General features: G+C 33.0%; 1 protein-coding gene across 1 annotated transcript; it reads left to right on the forward strand.

The window, feature by feature from the left end:
- The first annotated feature begins 1,211 nt into the window (after nucleotides 1-1,211).
- On the forward strand, nucleotides 1,212-20,939 carry LOC132293784 (desmethyl-deoxy-podophyllotoxin synthase-like). The gene is made up of 3 exons (XM_059791410.1): nucleotides 1,212-1,391; nucleotides 18,911-19,925; nucleotides 20,218-20,939. Exons 2-3 carry the CDS (start codon nucleotides 19,038-19,040, stop codon nucleotides 20,836-20,838), a joined length of 1,509 nt encoding a protein of 502 aa, XP_059647393.1. The 5' UTR covers nucleotides 1,212-1,391; nucleotides 18,911-19,037; the 3' UTR covers nucleotides 20,839-20,939.
- The last annotated feature ends 4,676 nt before the right edge of the window (nucleotides 20,940-25,615 follow it).

Raw genomic sequence — 25,615 nt, forward strand, 5'->3', positions numbered from 1 at the left:
TTGTATATATTAAACCAATATGTATATATTTATAATTCTTCATATGTTTTTGAAGATCCCGGTGAGACAATAATTTAATTATTGAATCCTGACTATTTAATTGCATTGTTTGTTCCATGGACTTAATTGCTCATCGATCAACAGTATCAAGTATTTCGATTTTATATATGTTATAAGCACTAACCGGAGGAATAATCCATTTGTTAAATTGAATTTGAACATTTTCATCTACAATAAGTTTTGAATTTTTTATTAATTCAGAATCTTGTAGTTCAGTTCTAGAAGAAGAAGGGTTTAACACTACATGAAAACATTGTTAATGCATAAGAGCTAAATAATATAATTATTATAATATTATATAATGAACAGTAATTTAATTACTATTTTGTCATCACACTGCATAATAGAGGTGATATATTTACCGGAAACAGTGACCTATTGATCAATTTAGTGCAAAAATGGTCTTAACATTCCAATGAGAAAAAAATAAATAGAGTTGTAAATTTAAAATGATTAACTTATTATTAAAATTTTACTATTTACAATAAAATTTATGATACTCGATTTAAACTTTTTTACCATTAAAAGAATATCTTCTTTTTCATATAATATATTTATGAAATTAAATCAAAAATACCTTTTTTCATGCAATATATTCATGAAAAATTAAGAAAATACTTTAATTGTTTAAAAATTTTCTACTCAATATTTTTATTTAAATAATTAATTTTAAAAAGTAAAAGTAAATTTATGCAAATTCAATGAAGAATATGTCATCAAATTAAAATGAAATTTTTTTCATAATTTATTTTAATTAAAATAATGGATTAAGTGTAATTCAATAATAAAAAAATGATATTGTGTTCATTTAATAAAAAGAGTCCTGACCCATTTATCAACAAAATATGATAGTATTATGCACAAAATATATTTCAAAAAATTTATTTAAAAATTTAAACATAATTCAGGAGATTTTTTTTTTTTTTTTGCCACTTTACTCGTAATTTTATTTCTTTACAACAATTACGAAACCACGTGCCAATGAAGTTGTGGAATACCATTGACAAAAAATTCAGTTGGAGGCTGATTTAATTTTTTTTTTTTTAATTATTTAAAAAAGACAGAAAAAGAAAAAAAACAAGCAAGTTGTCCAAGGTCCCCCATCTAAGAGTCATACATTGGACTGTGGACTAACAGAGTCATACATTGAACAGAGACTAATTTGTCTTGCAAACTTTTTATGTCTTTGTATTGTCATCCAACCAAAAAAAAAAAACCAAGCACACTACAATTTGTCTAAACTTTCACTATAAATACAGGGCAAAGTTCTCTCTACATTCAGTGTTCCAATCTACACTGAAGAGACTCGTTACAATTTTATCTCCAACACTGTAAGTCTCTCTCTCTCTCTCCCGCGTAATTTTTATTTTATTTTATTATTATTATTTTTTTTAAAGTTAAGCAAAGAAAAAAAGGTAAAGATTATGAATATATTAACAGTAGAAAATTTACAGCCACAAGAGAGGAATTGCCCAAATAGAGAGGGCGAACCCATGATACAATAACCCAGACCATTAAACCAAGGTTTAATACAAAAGAAATTCAGACCCAAACTAGGAACAATTCAAAAATCCATTGTGTGTGTATATATATATATATGTATTTGTATATTTTATTATTATCGGAAAAAAACACACTACCATAAACTGTAGACCGAGAAACGAAAATTATCACACCCTCATAAGATAGTAATACTTTTCTCCACTCCTTTAGATCAGATTTTCTTGATATGATTGGTTCCGTGATCTTTTATAATATTACTGTTAAAAAATTTAAAATATAACATTTTATTTTATTTTTTTTATATTGACCATCTTGTCATGTTTTTATTTATTTGTAGTTACCATCATATTGTATCAGGGGTAAATTAATCCTTAAATTTTAAAAAGCATAAACATTAGAACGGAATCAAATTGAGAATCAATCCAAATTGTAAAAGAGATGACTTATATTGGTTTTGTAATTTGGTCCACGGATCAAGCATATGTCTAGGTGGTGGCACTTGCCCATGGTCTGGCCCCTCCTTATATAATATATATGACTTTTAAAATTATTTTTACATATATATAGAAATTTGTATATTATACCTCCTAAAAATATTAAATTCTCACAATTCTCTTAACTTTTTATTTTTTTATTATTATTTTATATTTTTTTATTATTTTATATTTTTTAATTCTGTCATTTTTCTTTTCCTATTATTTTTTCTTTATTTATTTTTTTCCTTCTTCTACTTCCTAAACTTCCTTGATTTTTTTTTGGGTCCGCCCAATTCCAAATGTAGGGGAAAAGTTTCTAGGTCTGAGCTCCATTTATTCTTTATATTTTATTTCTTTTCATTTCATCTCTAACACGACCGATAAAACAATCCGATATCTTTCAAGTTTGGACTCAAATTTTAGTATCTATTTGATCCAGTAAAGAATGGCGTCAGTGTTTTGTATTGTTTAGAGAAAAAACTGAAAATCAAAATAGAGAGTGAGAGAGAGAGAGTGTGTACTGGGATTGAACCGCAAAGTGAGAGAGAGTGTCCTGGGATTGACTCGCAAAGTGAGAGGAGAGAGAATTTTGTTTTTGGACTGCTTCTTTGGTCATGACTCGTGACCGGCAATAGCAATGGTCATTTTCATTTAAGCCTTCCCAGAATGTCAACTTCAATCCAACAATTATTTCAGGACCATGCACCTCCAGCTAATTTTATCAAGGGTAAAATATACAAACTTTGGTATAAGGATAGATAGATACAAGTTAGTCTATTTTTGGACAATCACACCCTTGTTAAAAATTTGATCCAAACAACCCCTTAAATTTGATAAAAAGTCAAGATTGCCCTTTAATATTTTATTAATTTAAATTATAAATATCAAAACTTTTAAATGACTCTTTTATCTTTATACACTTACTACACCTATACATATATCTATATGTATATTGTAAACCTATCAAACCCAGACCCAAAACTTCGGCCATGACACCACCTCCACATGACACACCATTTTCGGTGTGAAACGGACAAATCAAGGATTGACAGAGACGTACTCCCCACACCGGCTTCTTTGATTCTTGATGGCGGCAAAGAGTTGATGTTTGAGCGTAGAGCGAAGCTTTGAGTCTAGAGTGATTGCTGAAGAAAGAGGGGTGTTTGGCTTGACTCTACAATTGGTTCCGTCATCATCAGATTTGGATGATGCGGACAGAGGATGAAATTGGTGCTTCCGCCGCCAATAAGGGTTGTTGTGAGCTGTGTGTGTGAGAGAGAGCTTGTAGATGTGGTCGTTGTTGGTAGGAAGTGAAGCCGAAGCAAAGGTTAGCAAAGGTGGCTCCGGTCGGTTTCTATGGCTGAGAAATTGAGGTGGTTAGCACCGGCGGCAGATGGTGAGCACCATAACCTCGTTTGCAACTTACGAGGATTTCATGAAGGAGGTGGTGAACCTTAGCGGCAGACGGTGAGCTCCGAAAAAATATCGCTGAAGAAAGAGCGCGTGAAGGTGTGATGATGATGCGCCTGAAGGGTGAACCCCGACGGCTGAGGTGTGATGTTGTGGCGACAACGGCGGAGGCGGAGGTGTGATGATGGCGGTGGTGGCGGTTTTGATGGTCAACATAGTGTGTGTATATATACGCATGCACAGAGAGAAAGGGAAAGTGGGTTCTTTACACTGTTAGGATTGTTTGGGTTTGGGTTTAATCTAAGGGTATTTAAGTAAATTAAAATGTCAATTTTATATCAAAGGGTATTAAAGTCAATTTATCATTGTCGGGGTCTCTTTGTCCATTTTATCAAACTTGAAGGGGTGTGATTGTCCAAAAATGGGCCAATTTGTATCTATCTATCCTTATGCCAAACCTCAAGGGGTGTCATTGTACACAAATAATATATATAGTAGTGATCTCTTACTCTCCATAGAATAAAAAAATTCTTCTACACTATTTAAAGTGATCATTATTCGAGTAAATTCGATAATGACATTCTAAACCCACCTATATACTTTTCTTTTAATACAAAATTACTATTACTATTTTTAGTTTTCATATTTAATATTTTTTAATATAATTAAAAATAAAATCTCAAATTTTTTATTCACTTGATCAACTTAAAGTAACAAAGTAACATGTGATTTTTGCATAACATTTCACCCATAAATTTTTTTAAAGAAAATAATACTTTAAATGATGTATCTGACCGTTTATTTTGGCAGAAGCAATGTGGCGTGTCCAGTTAGACTTCTTTCCTCTCTTTCTTTTTCTCTTTCTCCTTCTCTTTCCTCTTTCCTCTTTTTCTTTTTCTCTTACTAATATCTCAGGCATTCTAAAGAAACAAGAAATGGTGAACGATCTGGTTGGTGTTGCCGGCGGTTGCAGAGTTCAATTTGGGTCTCTCTCTTAGTCTCTTTCTCTTTCTCACAAGATGGAGACCCATTTTTTCGTACAAAACAAAGAAGGGTAGAGTGGAACCGGAGAGGGAAACAGGCAAGAAGTGGTGAACGGTGGATCCGAGAAAAGCGAACGGAGAGGTAAAAAAAGAAGTCGTCGGAGCATAGGAGGGCCGCCGGTTGGGTAGCTAATGAAAACAAGGATGGTTGTGAAAAGAGAAGATGATTTTAATCGATAAGAATTAATTGCAGTAGATGAAATATTGAAACAGAGAAGAGAAAAGAAGAAAACAGAAGGAATACAACACTTATAATTTTCAGACAACCAGCATATACATGGACTACAGCTCCACCTTCTTATATTCTTCTTGTCTTCCGATTTTCAAAGTACTTTTTACTAGGACTCTACACATACAAAGACTATCAAATCATCATTAATGGTCTGATGTACAACACACAATTTATTCAACATTTAGCCTACAAAGTCTTCTTTACTATTCAACTCAAACATGGACTTTGAACTTCTAATTTTGCACTAATCAATAACAACCATCATTCATTGTAGACTTTTTATTTCTCATTTCAGCATTTTAACATGGGTCCGGTGTTAATATGGAGATTGCCGGACAGATATAGGTTTTGCCGAGGCTTGAGAGCTTGCGCCGCTACTTGAGGGCTCGTCGGATTGAGCTTAGTCGTGGTTGTTTCGAGCTACGCGGTTGGGTCAGTTGAAATTAGGTCCGGTGTTGCTCTGCTCTGATTTTGATCTGCTTGAACTTCCTCTCTCGTCTTTGTTTAAGCTTTTCCGGTTGTCAATGGAGCATACACTGTTGGTCAATATATACGTGTACATATTCAGGCCATAGACACCATAAATTCAAACTTGTTTCACCGCCGAACACTTTGCCGTCGCCTTCATACCGCCGTCCGCCGTTCTATTCATCCATGTTCGCTGCCAATTCTGTTATTTTTATTCTTGTTGGCCGGTTTTGTCCATCCGCGCTTCTCGCTGTTCAGACCTTTATCTGTGAGTCGTAAGCAGCGGAATGTAAACTGGAAAGTTTTAGGTTTTGTAAAATAAATCTGTGTCCTTAACTACTTTACTTATTTTATATTTTAGCAATTAAATAGTTAATCACATGCAGATAAAATAAAGCAAAGTGTAAAGTTAGAAATGACACCAGAATTTTAGCGAGAAAACCCCAGTTGATAAAATACGTCAACTGTTATGGGAAAAACTTTGTGGACTTGTGCAGTCCAAAGTAAACTAATCCACTATACTTGGAATAAAGTATACTGAACTTTGATTCTGGCTCACACCCTATGGTTTTACACCACACCAACCACTGATGATCGTCTGGCTTTGCGACTCCTTGTCCAACAGCAACTTGATCTCAGGCTTACACTTGATATTTGTAGAAGAGTAGCAGGTAGATCAGACAGCACTCCGTGAATGCTCTAACCCTTCCAAAATGTGACTGCGTTTACTTCTGTTCTTTAATTGTCTGAATGATGTAGAAGAATATCTGCTTTGTCTGATCGATGTTAATACAACTGTATGATCACGATCAGGATTCAAACACCACAACTTTAGACTCACTAGGTGAATATACGTGGGTTCTAGGAAGACAACAGAAAAATCAATTTTGATTTTCTGAGAGAAATTAACTTCCTAAGGCTTTGAATAATATCTGAATTATAATGTAAAAGTCGTGAATAAACCAATGTATATGACATGGTTTATATAGATTATAGAATGACCTAATCCCTCTGAAAATAAGGTAAATTTTGTGCATAGGATTTGGTACAATTCTAGACCAACTGGGAAATTAATTAGAAAAAGGAAACTAGAGTTGTATTGCAAACAGGAGGTCTTGAACCGGTTCAAGGAAAGCTGAACCGGTTCAAGTTTGGTAATGTGTCAAACTTGAACATCTTGAACCGGTTCAAGGAAGCTGAACCGGTTCAAGGTTGGCAGACTCGAATTTCGAATTCCTTCAGCCTTAATTCATTCTACTGAAATTGTATACTAACATGGAAAGTGTAGAATGCCCAACCTTGTTCATATTCCTTCCTAATGTAGTGTTCTTACCTTTTTCATCACAAACTCTTCAAGTAAGGTAAGTTTGAACTCCTTCCCAGTTGTGGAATCCCTGTTGAACTTGATGACTTGTAGAACAAGTAATTTAAATTACAACTCAACTTGGACTTGTTATGTCTACGATAATTGCCAAAAAATAAACAATATCTCACAATCTTTCCCTTTGGCAATTTCGTGACAAAACCCTAAAAACAAATTTGCAATCTACCCAAAACAGAAAAGTAAATTACATGATTTGCTTAAAGGTAATAGGAACACTGTTCTTCTTGGATTCAAAACTTGACCTGTTTCCTGCACACTATCAAGCAATAACTACCAGTGAAATTTAATAAATAAAAATTTAAAATCTCCCCCTGAAGTAAATATCCAATTATTTCTTCCCCCCATTTTAGATATTGATAGGTGGACTCCCCTTTTTTGTAACAAATTGACAAAGGAATGAAATCACAATTCAGATAAGCATAATAAAGTCTAAGAAAGCGTATTCTCAGAATATCCAAAACCATAGATAAGTGGTGCAATAATTAAACAAAACATAATGTCAGGATGCATGATAAATAACCAAATAAAAGGAGCACCATGTCTCCTTAACTACTCAGAGATAAGAAACATTATCTCTAGTCTTCATTACTCTCTTCTACATCCTCTTCACCACTCTCCTCCACATCCTCATCTGTATACTCAGCCTCATCTTCATCATCTCCCTCATCTTCAGCTTGCAGAAATGGATCTGGAGGCACAGGCCTGTAGACATCCTCATCTGGAACCCCAGATGGTTGTCTTCTCAACTGAGCGACCTGTAATTTGAGATCTCGGATCTCAACCATCATCTTCTCAAATAATGAATTCTGATGCTGAAGTAGATGGGAATACATGAGGTTGGCATCAATTTTCATGAAAATTCCTTTCGGAGAAAATAACTGAGAAATATCTGAAATTTGTGATGGCCCCTCATCAACAGATCTCCTTACCTTTCTAGCATTCTCCCTAGCAGTCTTTGATTTGTTCAAAGCTCGAGGATCCAATTCAGTCATGATAGGCTTATGATTAGCCCTTGGAGGAACTGGCACATTCTTCTTTTTTAGAATTTCCATGATAATCATCGGAAAAGGAGAAGAGTACTTACGCGAGTTTTTCTTGTAATGAGCTATTATAAGCTGCACAATAGACTCTCCAAGCATAATATACTCATTATTAGTAAGAAAATAAAGCACTTGTGCGTGCTCAAGAGAGAGTTCATCCTTTTTCCCAAAGTAGCCCAGATTTGCCATAGCAAACAGATTGAAGAAAGCAGTTTAATCTGTCAGAAATCGAGCTGGAATACTATCTCGGTTCAGTGAAGAGTTCGGCACACATATCTTTGGAACAATCTGGGAAAAATCAGGACCCGAGACTGTCAAAGGCAGAGTATGTCCACTAAAAAGACGACTATCCTGAAGACCAAGGATAGTTTCAATATCCTCATTTTCAACAGTATGATCAACTCCAAACAGAGAGACAGTGAAGTAAATGTCAAAAACTTCACGAATATTAGCATAGAAATAGTTAAATCATATCCGGATAATAATTACCTTTGCCAAGCTTAGTGAAGTAAAGCCAATTGTTAGATTTGATGTAATTCACTAGCTTGTATCTTGCGGTGTCTTGAAGTTTCTAAAGATTCACATTCCTTTCTGTCTTTATTGGACTATCTTTGTAAACAGAGTTATACACTTTCAAAGCCTCTTCATTATAAAAATGTGATGCTGTAAATTCAATCATTCCAGTGCTAGAAACTGAAGGATATCGAATAGAAGCCATGCTTGGAGCTTGAGAACCGCCTTGAGGTTCTTGAATGGTGATGCCAGTTCTAGACCTCTTTGGTGGTCTAGATGACTCAATTCCTTTTCCTTTAGCTTCTCTAGACAATTTAAGAGGCATGTTCTTTAGAAAATTTCTCACTTTTAAGCTTGTAACTCTTTCAGGAATTTTATCAAACACTTGGAGTGCAACCCCAAAAGTGTTTATAGAAAATCTTGTTTTGATCTTCAAATCACCCCCAAATCAATCAACACAATGCAAATATACTTTCCCCAAGTATAATCAGGCTTCAATCTCTTCAATCAACTCAAAAGATTAACCGATCCTCTAAGTTTTAAACCAAAACTTCACAAACTTCATTAAACCCATTTTTGAATTTTCAACTTTCACACAACTTCTTCAATCTTTGTTATCAATCTCAAAGTATCATGTATTGATCAATGTTATAGGATGGAATGATGACAAATATGTAATATATATGATGTATATATATGTGTATGTATGAAGGAGTGAGAGAGTGAAGAGAGATGAAGTGATGTAGCAAACAAAGGAGGCCAGAAGCTTGTTTAAAAAAAACCAAATCCCGTGCTCTTGAACCGGTTCAGCCCTCTTGAACCAGTTCAAAAAGGCAGTGCACTATGGTGCACAAGACTTGAACTTGTTCCACAATTTTGAACCGGTTCAAGATAGACAGTCACTTGATCGTGGCCAAATGACATGCTTGAACCGGTTCATCCCTTATTGAATCGGTTCAAGACCTCCAGTCTTGAAACTACAGTGTATTTATGAATTTTTTTTTCAATTCCAAAAACTTTTAACACATTGGTGATAACTAGCAACAAAAACAAACTAAAAACCTAAAAACCAAAATTCTTTTTGAATTTTTCAAAAATTTTCAATTTTTTTTCTTGTTTTTTTATTTATTTATTTTATAAATCAGCTAAAAATAAAATCACCAATCATTAAAATCATCCAGTTAACACACGATTCAAAACCCTTTTAGAGAATTTTAAGATTATCTCAGAGAACAAATATTTGATTGCACAGACTTTTCAAATAATTTCAAATCTCAGAAAGTAATCACAACATGAAATTAAACTTGCAAAATTTATTGAAAAGTTTAGAAATTAATCTAGCAAGTTCATGTGTGTGTGTGAAATCCAATCTAATCTTCAGTTAAATTTCGACAGATCATTGTCTAAACCTTATTGATCAAAAAGTATCAAAATAAAATTGTTTTGAGCAATTTTTTTTAAGCAAGGCGGCTTTCACTCTAAAGAGTAGTCAGTAATTCCCCAACTCAACTTATCTCCACTTTTCGCTTCAATTCACAGTTTAATGGGAGCTTTCGATCAAATCTCAATAGGTAGCATTTTCCTTAGCAATTTATGCAACATTTTTTTCCTTCTTTTTCTTTCAAGCTGAATATTTTTTTTCATCTTTTTATTTTTATTTTTAGCTCTTTTTTTTTAAACAATAACCTTTATAGCTTTTGTGAACAATAAACCCTAGTCAATAGATCAAAAGATTTTCATCTAAATTTGTCAAAGATGGACTAGTGCACAAAAGTTTATGAACTTAAGAGATTCAAATCTAAAAATCTCCTAAACAATGCAAATCATCTTTCACTGTATAGATTACAAATCAAGAATCTATTTTTATTCAAATTATCATGTGTCTCTATTTGCATTCAAAGATAGATCATAAATTCTTCAAAAGAACTTTCACATGTATACAAAGAAGATTATGATCAGAAAATCAAACCCTAACCAAACCCTAACAAATGATCCAATGGCAACAAAAGTTTTGTTTTAAATATATGCCATAATCATTGAATTCTGTAGAACTCAGTTTGAGGGTAAAGTCCTCTTGGAAACTTGTTCCAAGAACTCAACAGGCATATAATTGATTAAATCAGACTTTTTAATCCACACAGTTCTCACTCTCACTTCCTGAAATTCTTTTTCTCTCTTTACCTCTTTCTTAGGCAAAATTTCAGTTCTAAAAACCTTAGGTGACAATTTCTTTTTCCCTTTAGAACGCACCTCGTTTTTAGCATGAAAATTTTGAGACTCAATTTTGGAAAAATCTTTCTTTTTCCTATGAAGGCATGAGTTATACTTATGTCCATTTTTCCCACAAAAGGTGCAATACAACAATATAGGCACATAAGACATAGCAGAATGTGATGCATCAGGCAAACATGGTTTAGACATAATAGCAGGTTTAACAAACATTGTTTTACCTTAATTACTAGGAGAACCTTTAACAAATCCTAACCCTGTTTTATCATTCACATCCTTACCCATGTTGATTATCTTATTCAAACTGTTTTGACTCATATTGAACCCTTTCAGTTTATCTCTTTCAGATTTCAACTCAATTTCAAGATAATCATTTTTCAAAGCAAGACATTCCTTTAATGAGTTAGCAACACTTACCTTATCCTCAAGAATGATGATCTGTTTCTCAAGCTCAGTGATGACTGACTCTCTTTCAACAGCCTTCTTGTGATACCCCTCGAATCCGAGACACGGGTTGATCAGGTCCAGGCTCAAACCCGAGGGAAATATCAAACAATTAATATATAACCGAACACAGAATACGAAATGAAATAATAAATAAATAAAAGCTGAACGAATTCTAAAATAAAATCCTTTAGAGTTAAATGCTTAACATCCAACATTTCAAAATCCTCTAACATTTTAACAACTCGGGAATTCATCTCTAGTGAACCCCTAATCAAAAGCCAAACTGAAATGAAACTAAAAAAAAAAAATCCAAAATAAACCATGGAGATAAATCCTACGTCGTCGGAAGAGTGAGTGATGGTCTTTGCTCAGTACGATCAAATCTACAACTGGAACTGTCGAACACCTGAAAAATAGAAGTGGGTCAGGTCCACGAACAAGTTCTATCCTACTACAATCCAAGCAGAGACTCGATACACATGTACACCCTAACCAACTCAACAATAACTATATAATCCGTAAATATATATATAATCACACTAAAGGACTCTCACTGGATTACAGGCCGGTCTCAACTTGAATAGAGGCAACATGCAAAAATGCACACGAAGTGGACATGTGTACCTAAGCCTAAACAGGGTACACCTCCAACCATCTTAGCCAGCTATGCATCCATATACGCTTCCTAACCAATGACTTTGAGACTCAGGCTCATATCGTGGTACCATAGAAATATATTTAAAATTCTATCCTAACCATCTATAAGAAATCCAGTTGGCCATTCAGCTTGTGCAGCTTATTTAACTCAACACAGATAACAAGTAATCCAGCTAGTCATTCGGCTTATGCAGCTTCTTTGACTTAGCAAAAATATAAGTATGATTTATTTAATAATCCATTCCCTTATTCCGTATAGGTAGGATGTAGTATTTTGAAACTAATCCGTCCTTAGTATGTCACCGTTCCATACCGGTGTATACAATCCATCCGTCCAGTGGTTGACAATACAGATCATGCATGTAGATATCATCCAAATCATAAATCCAACAATTGAGAATATAAATATTAATTTTAAATCAACAATTGTTCCAGAATTAGCATACTAGAGTTATATATTTTAATATGCTGTTCAACACTACGCTACCACAGTCTAACAGTAAACCATACATCAGTATATGAAATTCCCAATTTATTTCCAGAATCCATATAAGTGAGAGGATATGTTAAATGTACACATCCACTATTATCACAGCGAGCTTAATAACCATAGACCAACTATCCAGCTTCTAATAACAGTCCAACAGTTTATGCAATAGTTGCTAAAATTGAATCATCAAGAAGTCCTCAACAAGCATAATCCACATGTATATATATTTTAACATGCTCAACTTATTTCACCGCTACATGATTAGAGTTAAATAATCCTTTACAGACAGAACTGTTAAAACAACCTAAACTATTGTATCCCTTAACAATTTGCAGCTTTGATAAAAACTGTCCAAGTGGTTTATTGTTCATTCCCACATTCTTTGAAGCTTAAACAAGACCTTAGGTACATACAGTATCCTAATTACAGCCCCTGACTACAACCAGAAGCCCAGAAAAAACGACCCAGAAGCAAAATCTCGCAAAACAAGCATCAAAAGGGGGTAGAGCCGCCTCCCCCACTTGGGGAACCGCCTCCCCCTTGTGTGGAGCCGGCTCCACACCATGTGGAGCCGCCTCCACACAACCTAGAGCCGGCTCCACCCTTGTGTGGAGTCACCTCTTCCTCATTTCTCCTTCTTTGCTTGCTTTCCTTCATCGTTTTGATCTTCGGCGACTTCCATCACTTCCGTCCTCCATGGTCAGGGTTCCTAGATGTTTAAACTAGGTTCTAGAATATTCATGGGACAATTTAATTCTTTATACAACTCCCAACATCAACATAAACATGCACTGTGTAAAAGGAATTCAATCCGAGAAATCTAGCATTACTGTAATCCCACTGTTTCAGACAACTCAACTATGCACCCAGATTGGATCTAGTGTTCTCCTAAGGTGTTTCAGATTAATTAAACTCCTTTCACATCAATGGACATGAATTAGAACAAGAATTACGCAAGAAAGCATTTAAATCAATAATACATAACTTGAAAACATGTTCCGGTTACAGTATCTTAAACATGCAATTTAGTTTAATTTTAATCCTTATATGTTCCTAGAGTTGTATTAGATCTATAAAGAACACGAGCCAATGGGAGAGAGTTAGGTATAGAACTTGCCTTTAGCCTTGCTTAGTTGTCTTCCTAAGTTCTCCGGCGAACACCACCTACAAAATTCCTCCTCTGTTCTCTCTCTACCTCCACAAACGTAAAATAGGATTCTGAAACCCTAACTAGACGTGTGACACATATTTATAGACCACCATACTAAGTCCACTTAAACCCTAAACCTAAACATAACTGGCCCATAACAAAACCTATATTATACATGCTACGTTTGCTACTAACTTAATAGACATAAAATTAATACAGTAAAATAGAGCAAATAAAATAAAACAATCAAATAAAATAACATAATCAATTCAACAACATACCACAGTTGGCTAAAATAAAACAATCACATAAAATAAATAAACCAATTTAATACACAATTTTAAACAGACTAAAATAAGATAAATAAAACAATTAAATACACTATTTTCAAGTAAATTGACATATAAATAAAATAATTAAATACACAAATTTCAAGTAAATTGACAAATAAATAAAACAATTAAATACACAATTTTCAAGTAAATTGACAAATAATTCAAGCAATTAAACAATTAACCATTAAAACTGCAATTAAATACTTAATGAAATACCAGGACTATCCTTTGTAAAATTAGGGGTATTACACTTCTGTTTGCCTTCATCAATCTGTTTCTTTAGATCTTTATTCTCTCATTTTGCTTGGATAAGCTCCTTTGCTAGCTTATTGATTGCCTGTTTGGTCTCAATAGTTTCTTTGACCATCTTCTTCAATCTTTCATCGTCCTTTTTAGCCTCTTCAACCTGTTCATCATGAACTTTATTTTCTTCATTATCTGAACTGTCAGAGCCAGATAAATAAACGACATAAGGACCCTTATCAAGAAAAACGACATAAAAAAAATCATTAGAATCATCTTGAGGAGAATCACTATCACTTAAAGTAGAATTTTCAACCATAGAAACTTTCATTGCTTTTCCTTTATTCCTATCCTTTTGTTATTTCCTAAGACTAGGACAAACATTGGCTGCATGACCTTTGCCACCACAATTCCAGCAAGTAAATTCTGTTTCTTTTAATTCTTCTACTTTCTTTTCATTAAATCTAAACTTTGACGTTTTGTCAAAATTTTGAGGATTAGCCTTGTTGCTATTCCTTCTCCTTTGTTGCCTTTGCAAAATTTAACTGAATTGCCTTGACAAGAATGCAATGTCATCATCATAGTCATCATTCACAAAATTCTCAACCTGTGTAGAATTTAAAGTAAGATTTTTCTCCTTCTGATTTAAATCAAAATTCTACATCTCAAAAGTTTTTAGTGAACCTACCATCTCATCAACTTGACAAGTAGTCAAATCCCAATGTTCAGAGATGGTTTCAACCCTAATCTGGAATCTTTTAGGTAAAGACCTTAAGATTTTTTCATAAATTTTTTTATCACTAACTTTTTTCCCTAAATGACGCAATTTAGAAATTATTTCAAAAAGATTAGAATAAAAATCAGAAAAGGATTCATCTTCTTTCATCACGATGTTGCCAAATTTATGAGAGAGCAACTGAATTTTGGACAACTTCACTTTTGAAGTTCCTTCATGAGTAACCTGTAAAATATCCCAAGCTTCTTTAGCAGTTTTATAATAAGAAATTCTAGCATATTCAGATGGAACAAAAGAATTAATAATTGAATATAAAGCTTTGCCATTAGCATCATTACGCTCAGTTTCAATAGCAGTAAAAGCAAAAGTATCTTTTAACTCTTTGACTATTTTACCATCCACAGTTGTATCTACTGTTGGAGGTGTATAGCCAGACTCAACTATTGCCCAAGTTTTACCACCAGAATTTTGCAAATAGGTTCTCATATTTGATTTTCAAAAATTGTAATTATCTCCTTCAAATAAAGGACCACGTTGATTAGAACCACTTTCTTTTAACGCATAAGACATGATGTTGAAAACAATTTTTGAAAAACTCAACAAAACTAAACTTTCCAACAAGGATCAACTCAGTGTATAGAGATCCACTCTGATACCAAATTGTGAGTCGTACACAGCGGAATGTAAACTGGAAAGTTTTAGGTTTTGTAAAACAGATCTGTATCCTTAACTACTTTACTTATTTTATATTTTAGTAATTAAACAGTTAATCACATGCAGATAAAATAAAGCAAAGTATAAAGTTAGAGATGACACTAGAATTTTAGCGAGAAAACCCCAGTTGATAAAATACGTCAACTGTTATGGGAAAAACCTTGTGGACTTGTGCAGTCCAAAGTAAACCAATCCACTATACTTGGAACAAAGTATACTGAACTTTGACTTTTGCTCATACCCTATCGTTTTACACCACACCAACCGTTGACGATCCTCTAGCTTTGCGACTCCCTGTCCAACAGCAACTTGATTTTAGGCTTACACTTGATATTTGTAGAAGAGTAGCAGGTAGATCAGACAGCACTCCGCGAATGCTCCAACCCTTCCAAAGTGTGACTGCGTTTACTTCTGTTCTTCAATTGTCTGAATGATGTAGAAAAATATCTGCTTTGTCTGATCGATGTTAATACAACTGTATGATCACGATCAGGATTCAAACACCACAACTCTAGACATACTACGTGAATATATGTGGGTTCTAGGAAGACAACAGAAAAATCAATTTTGATTTTCTGAGAGAAATAAACTTCCTAAAGCTTTGAATAATATCTGAATTATAATGTAAAAGCCATGAATAAACTAATGTATATGACATGGTTTATATAGATTATAGAATGACCTAATCCCTCTGAAAATAAGGTAAATTTCTTACATAGGATTTGGTACAATTCTAGACCAACTGGGAAATTAATTAGAAAAAGGAAACTAGAGTTGTATTGCAAACAGGAGGTCTTGAACCGGTTCAAGGAAAGTTGAACCGGTTCAGGTTTGGCAGTGTGTCAAACTTGAACATCTTGAACCGATTCAAGGTTGGCAGACTCGAATTTCGAATTCCTTCAGCCCTGGTTCATTCTACGAAAATTGTATACTAACATGGAAAGTGTAGAATGCCCAACCTTGTTTATGTTCCTTCCTAATGTAGTGTCTTTACCCTTTTCATCACAAACTCTTCAAGTAAGGTAAGTTTGAACTCCTTCCCAGTTGTGGAATCCCTGTTGAACTTGATGACTTGTAAAATAAATAATTTAAATTACAACTTAACTTGGACTTGTTATGTCTACGATTATTGCCAAAAAATAAATAATATCTCACATTATCATCGTCATCGCTGCCAGTATCTAAGCTCTCTTCTGGATCTAGCTCATTAATTGAGTATCGAACCCTGAACCATCTTTTCTTGCTCGCTGAACAATCCTGCAGCCCTCTTCACCGCCGTTCAGTCGCTTCATCGGTCAGTTCAATCTCAACGTTCAGCTTGCCGTTTCTCGTTGTTTCTTGCAGGTAAAACAACTTCGAGACTGGCGAAGGAGGGCCATGGTTGGGGCTTGACGAGAAAGTGTTGATGCATCAGGTGTTATAGGTTTGTTGATATGAGGGCACCATTGTCCCTCTGGGTTTGGGTGGTCTTCTCTGAGATTTAGAGAGAGGAGAAAAAGAGAGGAGAGAGGAAAAGATTTCAAAACTTTGAAAATTGGACTGCCATGCAATAAGCCACCTAGATTCTACCTAGGAGATCGGTCTAAATTGTTTATCACGATCCAAAATTTAATAGATTACAATTTAAATTATTATATAATGCTTCTTATTTAAAAATTAAAAATTTAATTTATTTTTCTCTTACTCTTTATCACAAATTGTCTCATCTTCTTATTAGTTTTGTTTTATTTTATTTCAAATTCTAACTAGTTGTAAATACATTCCAATTACTAATAATAAGAAAATAAAATAGATAATTTTTTTCGTTTTCACTATCATCATTTTTTTATTTTTTTGCTACCATTATTTTCATTTTCACTATCATAAAAAAAAAGGTATAAAAAGATATGTAAAGTTACAACAAAGACATCAAAGAAAATAAAAATTTTGATTAGTGATGGTAAGATGTTCTAGAGGTGAAGCGATTTATATTTTTATTTGTTTGGTATTTACCTTTATTGTTGTAATTAGTGGTATTAGTAAATATTAAATTTAGAAATTAGAAATAGTAATAGTGGTTTTGTATTAAAAAGAAAGTATGTAGGTGGGTTTGGAATATGACTATTAGATTTAATCTGATGGTTACTATAGTAAGTGCAGAAGAATTTTCTGGCTCCATGGGGAGTAAGAGATCACTACTCTATATATATGTTTATATATAGTACAGAAAACACCCTTCAATTATATTCCGCGTAGCGATTTTTATCCCTATTTGAAAATATGTGCAAAAATACTCTATGTGACATAAATTAGTGTTGTAATACCTGTTTTGCCCTTTTACTCTTTTGAAAATGTCTAAGGGGATATATATGTTATTAATCTAATAGTATATGGGTGTTATGTGCACATTATTTTATATATTTTTTAAAAAATATTTTTTTCTTTATATATATCTCTAAACTTTTTTTTTTTTTTTTCTTTTTTTTTTTTTTTAAACTTTCAGAATTTGTAGAACCAGGATTAGAATTTTTTGAGATTTCAATTTATTGTTTTCTACTTTTTTTGTTTTTTTATTTTCGTACCAACACTGATAAACAAAAAAAAAAAAAAGGAAAAAAAAATCTAATATAATTGTGCACTAATTTTCGGAGTGAGGAATAGATTTGTTTTCTTTAGTTTGTACTTTATTTTCGTTTTTTATTTTTTATTTTTTATTTTTATCTTTACTTTTCTTTTATACTTTAATTTTAATTTTTTATTTTTATCTTTACTTGTCCATTGCCGAATTTGCCGGCGACCTCCAATAGTGTCTTTTTCGGTTATTTTACAAAATTATTTATTTTTATATATTTTATAAAAAGGGTTCAGTAAGGGTAATTTAGTCAACTTAGGGTTTAAATTTGTCAGAGGGACTTATTTGTACCAAATTGAAACTTTATAGGTTTTTTTTTTTTTTTTTTTTTTTTTTTTTTTTTTCACGTGAGGGGGTGTAATATGCATCGTAAGCATAAGAATGTTTTCTGCACTTGACCTTATATATATAATAACTTTGGTTGAGAATTGAAATTTCAAATATTTCAAATTTGTATTCCAATTGAATAGTTTATGGAAACAAGAAACTTAGATTTTGGGATTTTGTTCCAAATGATATGCAAGCTTAATCCAAATAGAAAAATTAATTTCAAATAATTAAATTTCAGATCTATTAAGGGCATATAGTGCTATGTGATTGCAGTTGGTAGATTTTACATCTTAGATTTGATTTTGGTATCAGAGTGAATTATTCAAAATCTTGATGAATTAGATGATTTATACGTGTTTTATTCATTTAATTTACAAAATCTATAGTAATTCAGGAATTTAGCAAGATCTTCCATGCAAAAGGGCATTTGACTTCCCATGGAATCAAAATTAGTTCATACTTCTTACATGTAATTAACAGACTAGTCTCAAAATGCTCCACACGTTTGATTTATTGTTTCTGAAATATCTTCCTTGATTCATACCTAACATTTCACTTATTTATATGTGGCAATTAGTGGCACCAACTGTAAGCAACTTTTTCACAAAACAAAGAATATAACAACCACCGCCTAATCTAAGGGGTTGGATCGAGTGTTGAGTCACCTTGATCCTATGCCTCATAAAGCATAAAGTGTAAGGTGTAAGTTCGACTGTCTTAAATATAAACAATTTCTACAGGTCGTGGTGAAAACCTGAGTTTTACTGTACTAGCTAAAAAAAGGAACCTTGTATTCAAAATAGTGTCTAAGATAGTTTTTTCTTTTTCTTATATTGTAGAAGCAAGTGATACAGAGAGATGTGGATGAAAAGCAATCATTCCACTGAGACAAGTGAACACTCGAATCTACAGAGAGATGTGGATGAAAAGCAATCATTCCACTGAGACAAGTGAACACTCGAATTGATGATGGAGTTCCCATTCATCTCCTTCCCATTTCTTTTCACATTCCTACTGTTTCTGTTCATGGTATTCAAAACCAAGTTCAGTTCATCTCCAAAACTGCCTCCTGGACCATGGAAGTTACCTCTAATAGGAAACATCCACCAATTTGTTGGTACTCTACCCCATCACCACCTAAGAGATTTGGCCACGAAACACAGACCTCTGATGCACCTGCAACTTGGACAACTTTCAATCGTTGTCATTTCTTCAGCAGATATTGCAAAAGAGGTGATGAAAACACATGATATCATCTTTGCTAGCAGGCCTTTTAATCTTGCTGTAAGTATCATATCTGAGAAAGACATTGCCCTTGCACCTTATGGGGATTACTGGAGACAACTTCGAAAAATTTGCATACTGGAGCTTTTAAGTTTTAAACGCGTCCAATCATTCCGACCCAGCAGGGAAGAAGAGACTTTGAATTTGATCAAATCTATTTTGACACATACAGGATCCCTCATCAATCTCAGTGAAAAGATTTTCTTGTTGACATACAGTGTCACTGCAAAGGCAGCCATTGGTAAGAAATTTCATGGCCAAAAAGAATTCATATCACTTATCAGGCAAGCCACAGTTGTAGCAGGAGGTTTCAAGTTCACTGATCTCTTTCCTTCAATTAAAGTGCTTCCTTTGATAAATGGGCTGAGACATAGACTTGAGAAGCTTCATCAAAACCTTGATAGGGCATTTACCAACATCATTGATGACCATAAAGTTAGCAAGGTGGCAACACAGATCGGTGATGGGGAAGCTGTTCATGAAGACCTGGTTGATATTCTTCTAAAACTTCAGGAGAAGGGTAACCTTGAGATCCCCTTAACTACGTCAATCATCAAGTCAGTTCTCTTGGTTAGTACATTTACTTTCTGCTTCTGCCAAAGTCAATGAATTAATTTTTACCTCAGCCGAGCCAAAGTCCAAAACCCTTTTTACACAATAAAATTCAGTTTCAAACATTTTCAATATACATACATGTAATGCTAGTCCAACACCAAAAGTGGCTAATGCCCAAAATTGCCTCTTTTCAGGCCAAGCTCTTAGATAACATAATAGGACTCTATCAATATATAAGTCATGATATTAATGACATTGGTCTATATATATTCTCTATTCTTTCAACTCAATTTTAAAGCTCTTTCAGGACATGTTTGTTGGCGGGATTGAAACATCATCTACAACTTTAATCTGGGCAATGTCAGAAATGTTGAAAAATTCAAGAATTATGGAAAAGGCACAAGCTAAGGTAAGACATGTTTCATGCAAAAAAGAAAATATTCTTACTGAAGATGACATCCATGAATTGAGTTACTTAAAGTTAGTTATCAAAGAAACTCTCAGAGTACACCCTCCTCTCCCTTTATTAATTCCAAGAGAGAGTAGAGAGAGATGTGAAATCAACGGATATGAAATACCTGCGAAATCTCAAATCCTTGTCAATGTATGGGCAATTGGTAGGGATCCTGAAAATTGGAGTGATCCAGAGAGATTTCATCCAGAGAGATTCCTTGACACTTCAATTGATTACAAGGGGACTCATTTTCAATTTACACCATTTGGTGCTGGAAGGAGAATATGTCCTGGCATATCATTCGCGGTAGCTAATGTTGAGCTTGCACTTGCTAATTTATTGTATCACTTTGACTGGAAACTTGGAGAGAAGCAAGGAGATCTAGACATGACTGATGCCTTTGGTGGAGCAGTTAGCAAGAAAAGAGATCTGTGTGTGATTCCTATTGCCTATCATCTTTCAGCTGGTGAATAAGATGTTAAGACAGGAAAACATTATTGAGTTTTCAGTTTTAGTGTGAGCTTGCAAGGTTAATTAAGTTGTATGTATATTAATAATGTAATAGTATGTTAGAATATGTATAACCGTATTGTAGAAAGGTAATATTAAAAACAAATATTATGTGGGCTTTCATAGAAAATTGAAAAAAGAGTACACTTCACTTATTGGAGTTTTTACAGCAAAGTATTAAAGTGTTTTGATCTCAAAAGCTTAGCTCTTTGATTAAGTTCAAGAGACCTAAAAAAAAAAAAGGCAAAAAAAAAAAAAAAAAAAAAAAAAAAAGAAAAAAAAAAAAGAGGAGGCAAAACAAAAAGCATCCATCATACAAGATCCATAAGCTCTTCTTATTGATCATTGCATTTAAATGGATTTGGAGATTTGTCAATGTAGATTAATTGAAAATAATCTTATCTTATGCTTTATACATAGAGTTCTGACTTTTGTCAACTGATTGCTGAGTAGTTTATGGTCTATTCTATTTTAGTTTTAGTAACAAAAATCATCATTATTTTATTGCAGTTACAGGCTATGGGTGGTCCCAATTCTCAACAGCAAAATTTGGTAGAGCTCTAGGTTTAAAGGTGGCTATAAAATATTGTTGTTCTGAGTTTTGACAAAAACACCTAAATAAAAGAGCATAATGGTTCACATCATTTCTAAATTTGGGAATATTGAGACGTGCAGTTTACTGTAAGTAGTTAAATATTGACATCTTGGTTGGACCTTTTGAGTGACTTGTCTATTTCAAAGAAAACGTAAATTTCTATATTTTGAATCAAATAATTACTAAAGTGTTTTTTTATGAAGTTAACCAAACACGATCTTAATATATATAAATTCGATTGAGTTGGATTATTTAAGTATCAAATTAATCAAGGATTGAATTAACAAAGTTAAAAGTACACAAATATTAAAATTGGTGTTTCTTAACAAAATTTATAGCCTCTTGAACACTCAACTTGCCTCAATTATTTATTCAACAATTATTATGCAGAGTGGAAAGTCCAAGGACGCCATTTCTTTTTCATTGTCTTTGTCTACGTAAATGTTTGTAATTATTATGCAGAGTGAAAAATGAATGAGAAGAAAGAAGAAGAACGAAAAATGAATGAGAGGAAAGGACGAAGTATGAATAATAAATAGGATGGATGAGTCATTCTTTTTATTTTACAAATTTTAACGTGAAAAGATACCTGAAATTATCATAAAAAATTTAAAATTATAAAATTATGATAAATATAATTTAAAATTATATATATATATTTTCCTTAACGAATACAGTAAGCTATTCGTTTCTTTTCTTTTCTTCCATTAGTGCTTAACGTGACAAAACATTGGTGCTTAATGTAATTTAATGAATGCCTTGTTGACCCACCAATTATGGAAAAATAAAAAATAAAAAATTGGAGGAAAAAATAAATTGTTACTTTCATCTGAATACTAACATTTGTTACTGTTAGGAAATTTTTTTTTTTTTTTTTTTTTTTTTTCCTTAACCTACTCACTGATGAGAAGGTACTCTTCTTGATCATAGTCTAATTACAAATATACCCATCGTCTTAAATTACAGAATAAAAAAATAATAAATAAAGAAAATAAAGAGGGTGGGTGAATGTAGAATGTGATTTATCCATAAATAAGTTTTCCTCACATGTTATATTTTTTAATTTTGTAATTAAAAATGATTGTACATTTGTGAATGGACTACATCAAGTTAGCACCTAAGGAAAAAAAAAAAAAAACGGATGGAGATGAAAGTTTGTGTTTAGTACGTCTTTTGGATAATTTAGGAGAAAAAGAAGCGGCTTTAATGATGATGATAATTATTATTATTATAATAATAAGAATATTTTAAGTGTGGTATCTCCTTTACCTTTTAAAGTGTCCAAAAGTGTCCAAAGTGGATGTGTGAGTTTCTTGTCAATAAAAAAAGAAAAAGAAAAAAAGGCTAATACGTATTTATTCTATAATCAATTAATGAAGAACAATGTTGTCTTTGGGAGCTCGAGTCTTGGCATTTGCAAATACTACTATTAATAATGAAATTTTTTGAAGAGCATCACCCTGCATTTTTAATTTTAGTTGAGTTTTGCACTTATAAGACCCTTAATTGATCCAATTAAGGCCATTACTGATACAAGAAAGCAAACTATGCTAAAAATAAGAAGAACAATCCACTTTCTTGTCCAAGCCACTATCTTCTTTTGCACAAAGTACATTTCCACCGGGAAATATATAGCCATTGCCAAAAGTTAAGAGCTCCCAACACACCCAAAACTTGGTTGAAGAAAGGGAAGATCATGGAAATTCCAGTCGTTGATGTGAGTCGTATGCAGCGGAAAATGCTTAGAAAGTTTTGTTTGTTTTAAAACAGATTTGTATCGTTACCAACTTTACTTATTTTAACAATTAAACAATTAATCACATGCAGATAAAATAAAGCAAAGTATAAAGTTAGAGATGATATCAGGATTTTAGTCAGGAAACTGTAATACCCCTAGTTTTAAAAAGGATATAATTGAAATTTTTATTATTTATTTTTATTGATTTTAGTTGTTTACGTGGCTATGTGGTTTGACACTTTTATGGTATATGTGTAATTGAATTAATTGTTTAATTTTGTGTGTGTTTAAGTGTTGTGTTTACATTAAGTGTTGAAGGAAATTATTTGTTATTTGATTTTGGTGTGACTTTTATTTTATTTTATTATGTTTTATTTTTAGTTTAAATTGATGGATTTGGATCGTAGTAATGGACCAACAGGGAGTCTCATGGACTATTCGAATAGAGGTTGGAGATGGATACGAGTAATTCCCATATATGGTTGGTGGTATATATATATATATACACACTCGCATATATATATATATTGGCGAATATAGATTGTTATTATTGTTGTTATTTATTTTAATAGTGATAATAATAATATTATGTTACTAGGTTATATATATATATATATTAATGAGAAATTATATGTATATAATTGGTTAAAACATATAGGGCAGTTTATATTGATGTAATTGTATTTTTATTTTATTTTTCTTTTCTTTTATAATTAGCCGACTTAGTATTGGATTGGAGTTAGGGTTTTATTTAACCTATATAAATATATATGATGGTCTGCAATAGGGTTTGAAAAACCCTTATAGCAGTAGTAAGGGACAGAAGGATATAGAGAGTTTTTAGAGAGAAACTGAGAGAAAAGAAGCTAGGGTTTTGCCCAAGGATTGTAGGCCGGACCAAGGAGGAAGGTTAAGGGCTGTTCGAGGGTTAGAACCGGAGCAGAGGAGTCCTTGACGGTAGTCACGATCGCCGGAAAAACTTAAGAAGACGGCGACGAGATTTTTATTTAAAAACCACAGAGGCAAGTTCTTTTCTTCTTCTCTCTCGTTGGCCTGTGTTCTGTGCATACCTAGAGGATCTCTAAAATGTTAATTGAATATTAATTTAATCTTACATACGTTATATGTTAACTTGATCATCTGTGGTGTGTTTAATTTTATCTGAAAAATTCTTGTAAGTTTAGAGTTCATCGTCTGTTTTTAAGGCATAACAAATCGGTACTGCTTTAATTGTGGTAATTAATTCTCATGGTTATAAACAAGGGACTGGGATGATACTGTATGAATATTAGACTGTTAAGATCAGTCTTAAGGAAGAACAGAAGAGTAGGAAGAGGCCGGAGATGAAACAGATGATCCGAAACGGAACAGGAAGCGAAGCAGTAGGCTCAAAGAGGGAGAGCACAGGCTCCAGGAGGTTGGGAGCCTTCTCCCCCCTTCATAGAGCTGGCTCCAAGGGTTAGGGAGCCATCTCCATGATGCTTAGAGCCTGCTCTGTTGTTTAGAGAGCAGGTTCCCTTGTTTTCTCTTATTTTGACAAATTCCGGAACAGTTTTGGGCATTGTTTTGGGCGTGTTTGGGATTCTGAATTGTTTCAGGGACTGGAATAAGAATTTTAAAAGTAATTTCATGGGATTTTAAACACTCTAATTGCATAATTTGATTCGTAGTGCAAATGGAATAAATAGTATAAAAATAAGCAACTTTGCACGCTTTAACGGATAGGAAGGACTGAATTGTTTAAATTTTGTTTTAAAAATTTAAACAATTGTAGCATGAACTCTAAACATGATATTATGCCATAATTGAACCCACAAGGCATAATTTATCTCTATATACTAAGGGTTTTCACAATGTGGAAGTTTTAAGCAATGTCGCACATGGTTGACGGTTGTAAAGTATTTAGTTGCTTACATTTATTTTAGCAACCTAAATAGCCAGAGTAGGATTTTTAAAGTTGTTTTGGATGCTTAATAGGGTCTTATACATATTAGATTCTGTTATGTTTCTCCTGAATTTAATTGAAGAATTAATTACATATTTTCTGTCAATTACGTGGATGTTGGTTCGGTTTTTAATTGAAGAATTGGTAAATTATATTCTGTCAATTACATGGATGTATACTAGATTTTGAATTGATGAACTATTAAATCTTGTCTCGTCAATTACAGGGATGGATTCTGGATTTTAAATTGATAAACGATTAAACTTTGTTTCGCCAATTTCATGGATATTATTATGGATTTTTAGTTGATGAACTATTTAAATTCTGTTTTTATCAACTATATGGATTATGTGGATTTTATTTGATGTATTGTTTAAAGTATTGCATCATTGACAGATCATATGCATTATATGCATCGGTATGGGACAGTGGCATATGGAGGGACAGATTAGATCAAAATGCT

The sequence above is a fragment of the Cornus florida genome, unplaced genomic scaffold, assembly GCF_030987335.1.
Source record: "Cornus florida cultivar Cherokee Brave unplaced genomic scaffold, ASM3098733v1 CherokeeBrave_3.0.0_Hap2_Chr02, whole genome shotgun sequence".
NCBI classification, from domain to species: Eukaryota; Viridiplantae; Streptophyta; class Magnoliopsida; order Cornales; family Cornaceae; genus Cornus; species Cornus florida.